The sequence below is a fragment of the Semicossyphus pulcher genome, unplaced genomic scaffold (assembly GCF_022749685.1).
Source record: "Semicossyphus pulcher isolate SPU_LCO1_2020_fin unplaced genomic scaffold, fSemPul1.0.p SCAF_5, whole genome shotgun sequence".
Taxonomy (NCBI): domain Eukaryota; kingdom Metazoa; phylum Chordata; class Actinopteri; order Labriformes; family Labridae; genus Semicossyphus; species Semicossyphus pulcher.
In genome coordinates this window covers 4,945,940-4,951,939 of record NW_027211726.1, presented here as the reverse complement: position 1 = coordinate 4,951,939, position 6,000 = coordinate 4,945,940, and the positions used below count along the sequence as shown (strand labels likewise).

Here is a 6,000-nt window from a genome sequence, read left to right as displayed (position 1 = left end):
AACCAGTTTTAATATTTCTGTACAGAATGTTGTATTTTTATTTGAATAATTTTTGCTACTTAAATGTAGAAATAATAAACTGAACCCTTTTGTTTCTTCTAGTTGGCTTAAGAGCTCATCCTCCCCTTGACAGTTAGCCTCTTATTTGATTTGTAAGCTTTAAAAATCAGCTTAGAAGTGTAAAGGGTTCAACAAGTCTTTCTAAATCAGTTGTGCACATGTGCAAGTTAATAATGTGCCAACAACCCTAAATAACAACAGTAGATACCCCTGACCCAAAAAGTGAAACAAAGGTTTAGTTTAGTGATAATAATTACATTTGTTTTTTAAACATTTTTAAATACAGCCATTCAGAGGTGAAGAATATGGCTTGTCACTGTAAAAAAGAGAGACAATCTACATAAAACAAGGTTTCTGTTGTGCCACGTTTTTGCAGCCACTGTAAAAAAGCAAAACAATTATCTCTTGAATGTCTTACATTAAATTATGTCTGTTTCTTTTGTATTTATAAAAAAAAGAAAGCAACAAATATAAAGTATGTATACGTTGGGGGATGTTTTAACAAGATAACTTGGGTGCACAGAGTTTACAAACACAGGTAAGACACAAAATCTTAAGCTCTACATTTAGTCAATCTTCTGGGTAGTTTATAGCCACACTGGTTGTAAATGTGTTATTCACATCCAGTTGTTTAAAAATACCGGATACCTTTCTTATGATGTTGTAAAATGAACTGATGTTGATAAATTATTGAAACTCTGATGCGACCCACAGGGGAAGGAACTCCAACCGGCCACAAGATGGCGCAGTTCCGCCGTTTACTAACGCTAACAGGAATTGGATACAAACAGAAGCCACAATAAAAATGCATTAAGAGAGACTTGTAGATAGTTTTATAGAAACTGGGTCGTTTGATGGTTGAACACAAATCTAAAACACACTTATAAACTCGTACTTGGTCATCTCGACTGATTTTATAGTGCGTGCAAGTTAGCATACAGAGTAGAAATGTTAAATTACCCTTTAAACTCGTCTAGCAAACGGACTTCAAACATAACATTGAGTATAACAATCAAACCCCGAGCTACGCGCTCTTATTTCAGTTTAAAATAGTAAACAATCCGCGTTATACGTGTATGGTAAACATCAACGAGACTGCTCCAAGCTAGCATGTTTGCCGGTGACACTGTTGGTGCACCTGTATTAATGTCCGGAGTAGCCACAACAACTTCTAACTTCAGTTCCTACTGACACTAGTTTCAGAAGTCAAGAAAAATCCCGAATATTGAATACAAAATAATCCCCTCAAATAAGTAAAATATCGAGCAGCTATAGCTACAGATCTGCGCAGTTTTAAAGTTGACTTTCAAGCTTTTTTCAAGTATTTTCTAATTAAAAAGAAGGATGATAGATGTTGTTACATTTACAGTAAAAGCCTATATTTAACTCACACACATAAAGAAGGGGTGTCCTGTCTGCCTGTCTTGTTACAAGCTGACATGAAACCCTGTTCACAAAAAGTCTATCTAAAAAGTGAATGAAAGCGACATCCTCTTGCCACTTGTAAAATACAATAGGGGTTAGGAAGAAAAACAAGAGTCAAGCAGCTCTTTTTAAAAAGATTATATATTACAGAAACAAGAATTTAAAAAAATTACTTACACACATTATAAAATAATACTTTTTTCTCTTTTCAGCACCATATTTTTATGTTAAAATGTTCGTCTTCAGCACAATAGAAACAATTATTTGAGGTCATTCTTTCTGTAGAATCTCAAGGTCCGATTTTTTTATTCGACCATCCCGCCCAGTTTCCCTGCTTAATTAAAAAAAGACAAACAGTAAAAAAACAAACTAAAACCTTTGTGTGATATCATCTCAAAGCCACTCATGGTGGCTGACCGGTCCCCTCCCTCTCACCAATGTTCTCCTACCCACTGTTGTATCCGGGTAGAAATTTAAAAGATTGTGTGTCAATATTTTATCCACCTCAATATTGATCAAAACAGGGGCTGACTCAGTAAGCTGAACTTCTGTGATGCATTTCAAACCACAGTAAAGCAACAAGCTGAGCCTGAAACCAATAGATGCAAAGTCAAACAGTAACAACGAAGAGGAAATGTGACAGAGCTGGAGAGTCACCATTTAATCATTACAGTGGAAGCAAAATTTAACAGCACAGTACAGGTGATGAAAACACTAAAAAGGGATATTAAAATAAAATACGGCCACAGATTCTTTGGTTCTACAAAAGGAGTTTGGACAGGGCGTGAACAGAAGCACCATAGCTCAGGCTGGCAGATAGTTTAACATGTAAGTCACTTGCTTCACTTGACCTTCAAGTGTCAGCTACAGGAAATAAATACAATATACCACATTTGACTGGAATATTTGGTGGTCCTTGTTTTTTAATCTCAAAGCACCCTGTTTGTTTTAAATAAATACAATAGAATATCACTATTTCTGTACAAATGGAATGTAATGCACATTTTCCCCAGTAAAAAGCTTCATGAAATTGTAAAAGAGACTAAAGAGTATGAAGGACTTAAAGTGTATCCGAAAACTTTTATGCTTTGGTATAATTAGCACCTTGCCACACAGTTTCTTTCAGTAAAGCATACACTTTATTAACTGCTATAGGAAAAAAAGGTGGAAGGGGGGCTTTGAATCGCATATACATATTTAAACCCTGATTATGTTCTGATGCAAAATCAGAAAATGAGTTTTGGATGGAAACCAATTATCAAAAGTGCCCAGAAAGTGACTCAGTAAATACTGGACTGGTGTGTGGTAGTGACCCTTGTGGCCTGATTCATGATTTAAAGAATAAATCAGCCCATTTAAAAGGCACCAGTAGCATGCAAGTGTAACAGCACCAAGCTTAGCACAGTTTACAAAAATAATGGCTTTTAAATTCACTGAACTAGGTTTCCACACATCTTCTGCTCCGCCTCACTGCATGCAGCAAGTTTTGTCCAATGGTAACAAACGAACAATTCAAAGACTCAATGCTGCTGCTCTCCACGGAAACATTGTCCAGTCTAAAGAAGAATAAATCCTGCGTCACACTGGACTCCATTATCCTCCATGCATAACACCAGATTGTTCAACCATTAGTATGAGCTGAGAATCACATTTTTAGACTGACAGGTGATCATGAAGAGCACATTACAAAGAGAAGAAAAAGTACTTTGTGGCATTTTAAACGAAACAAAAAACAGATCAATCTAAGAAGCAAGGGATCGTGTTCAGCTCCCTCTTTTTATTCTGGGTGGAAACTGGTGGCTTTATTTCTTTGGTTCCTTTTAATGCAATAAGATAAGAGCTGAGATTCGCTCTGTGTCAACCACGTTGCTCACAGTTTGAACGTCGGATTAAAGAAATGGAAATAATGTCCGAGTGTGACCCTTTTTGTAGGAGGAGGAAGGGGGAGGTAGAGCAGGTGAGATGAGTGGATAAAAAAAGGGTGACAGTGGGGAGGAGAGAGGAGTGAGAGGGGGATCGGAGACAAGGGGCTTCAGGTCTCAGTGGCCAGCTTGCTCTCGTTCTCAGGCCGGCCCCTTTGGCTGCTGGTGAAGAAAACACTGTTTCATTCCATAAAACACTTACTCCTGGCTTTTTTCTTCCTTTCTGGCGGTCGTGCGCCCGGACGATGGTCTTCTCTCAGCGAGTTTTTTTTTTTAAATTTCTCTCCTCTTTACCTATTTTTGACGTCCATTAATTGTTGGGAGGATGTTGCTTTCCCCAGGCACGTACTTGGGTGTGAGTGCGCATTTGTCTCACAACAGCATCTGCAAATGTCAGTGTGTGTGTTTGAGGGTTTGTGTGTGTGTGTTTTCATAACATTTACAAGTTAATTTACAAATTACTGGGCATGTATGTTTCTTATAGATAAATGTGTCTCTAAGTGCGTGTGTGTGTGCGTAAGTATTTGTAGTGTTGTTCCTCGCATGATGTGTGTGTTTTTAGCCTTGGAAACAGACAGGTCCCACTTCAAAGCCAAACTGCTGGTTGCTCTCCCCAAAGTCTGACACCTTGATATCCCGCAGAGGAAGATGCTCCACCTGTGGCGTGTTGATCTCCAGGACTGTCCTGTCAAAGCCCTTACGATACTGCAGAGAGGGACAGAGAGAAAGAGACGCGTCACAAACCGGATTATAAATATTTACATGTGGCATGACTGTGCAGTGGAATTGTCAGTGGTACTGTAAAAGCAAAGGTATTTGTTTAGGCATTGATGTCAATGTGCTGTGCTCCACCACTCTGTCTTATGGCCTCGTGGTGCACGGTAAGTGAAGCAGAGGTAGTTCATGTGTTTGGGGTGGAGGCTTTCATGGATACTTTCATATTCTAGCTCTTGCTGGTCTCTCTGAAATTGCTTACTCCTACTTAAATCACCAAACATGAACTGCATTGTGATTGTAGCTGGGCGACGTTTTGAAAGGTCGAAACAGGATCAGAAGTTTTTTATGCTGCATTTCCTGTTGAAACATCTTTGTTTAGATGTTGGATGGCTCATGGTTTACACGGGTAACATGGGTGTTATAACTCTGTATTAAGTGCTGTTTAGAGTAACTTTTTTAGAGACTCAATAACACAGGGTCTTCATCAGGCAAGTGTAGTTTATGCGTGTATACTCACAGAGCAGCCATCAACCAAGGCCTTGATGTAAGGGTTGGTCTCGTAGCTGAGATCCTCCTCGTTGGCACCCTGGAGGTGCAGCGCCCTGCTGTAGCTGTTCTTGGCGCTTCGGTCGGCCCAGGCCACTGAGCGGTGGCAGTGGTAGGTGAGATTCTGGCGGGCCTGGATGCTTAAGAGACGAAGGAAGCCAAGCTGGACCACGCCAACAGGCTCGCCATTAGAGTCCACATAGAAGAACTGGGTGGTGGAAGAAGAGGAAGAGGAGGTTATAAAATGGGATTTGGAAGAATGACAATAAGGAAGGTTAAACAGAAGGTAAGAACAAAATAAGTAAGTAAACAGAGGGTTGCTTACCTTGCTGCCAGTGGAGAACTGACTGTACCAGGATCCTGGTGTCTCTTTGTCCCAGGAGCTCATTTTCACCTGCCACCGGAAAAATCATGTCATCATGTCATAGTCAGACATGTTTAGTTTGAAATGCTCATTTTTGCACAAACAAAAAAACAAAATAAAAGGATTTTGGGGGGATAAAATATCATTTTACACCAACCTGGATTAAATTAGCGTGTAGATGCAGATGCTATGTTAGACTCAACACATTTCTTAACTTGACTGAGACATTAAGGAGTAAGGGATTGTAAAGAGATATTAAAGTGTTGCTAATTTGGTGATTCACTGACCGTATTGATGCTCTTGCTGGGGTACAGGCACGTCTCTGCTCCATTAGTGAAATTACAGAAGACCTTGAAGGCATCCCTGGAGCAGCCCTGGTTGGGGTCAATCCAGTACTCTCCTGCAGAGAGTAACAGTTAAACGTTAAAACTTTTAAGAATCTGAGAACATATTCAGGTTATGTAATGATAACGAATGAGAAAAGTTCAGAATAATCATGCACATGTTGACTTGACAGATCACCACACTAGGACCAGGACTAAAGCCTGATGGAGGGATCATTCCACTGAGCAGGTGGCGGGCTCAGTTTTGCGTTGACTCCCTTACCGTCTTTGAGGTCTGGCTGGCTGAGGTGCAGGTCTTGGCAGGTGCGAGCGGGGCTGTCCTGAGTGCCCAGAGGGAAACGCATGGTCTCGATCTCCTGTCGAAGTGAGTTGAGAGAGCCGAAGATCTCCTCCATGCCTTCACTGCCCATCAGGAACTCAGTGCCAGTGGCGTCAGATGCAGGCATGTCGGGGTCGCTCTCTGGGAGCAGCTGGCTGGCGTCAATGGAACGCTTGGACTTGGGACTCCTCTGGATGGGCAGGGGCTGAATGACCTCGCCGGGTGGGCCCTGGGCAGCAAGTTTACATCTCAATCAATTAATATACAATTTATAATGATGTGCAGTGAGTGAGAAGAGAAGAA

The 6,000-nt window shown here is 40.7% G+C and overlaps 1 protein-coding gene across 4 annotated transcripts in view; it reads right to left on the bottom strand.

Annotated features, from left to right (window-relative positions):
* Window positions 1-3,866: 3,866 nt before the first annotated feature.
* col11a2 (collagen, type XI, alpha 2) overlaps window positions 3,867-6,000 on the bottom strand; it is a 45,706-nt gene continuing 43,572 nt past the window's right edge. For all 4 annotated transcript variants that reach the window (XM_069681852.1, XM_069681854.1, XM_069681853.1 and 1 more), the window contains 5 exons: window positions 5,641-5,926; window positions 5,322-5,434; window positions 4,996-5,064; window positions 4,642-4,878; window positions 3,867-4,112 (listed from right to left, as the gene is read on the bottom strand). In XM_069681852.1, coding sequence (XP_069537953.1) covers window positions 3,966-4,112; window positions 4,642-4,878; window positions 4,996-5,064; window positions 5,322-5,434; window positions 5,641-5,926 — 852 coding nt within the window. In that variant the 3' untranslated portion in view covers window positions 3,867-3,965. The remainder of the gene's footprint in view (window positions 4,113-4,641; window positions 4,879-4,995; window positions 5,065-5,321; window positions 5,435-5,640; window positions 5,927-6,000) is intronic.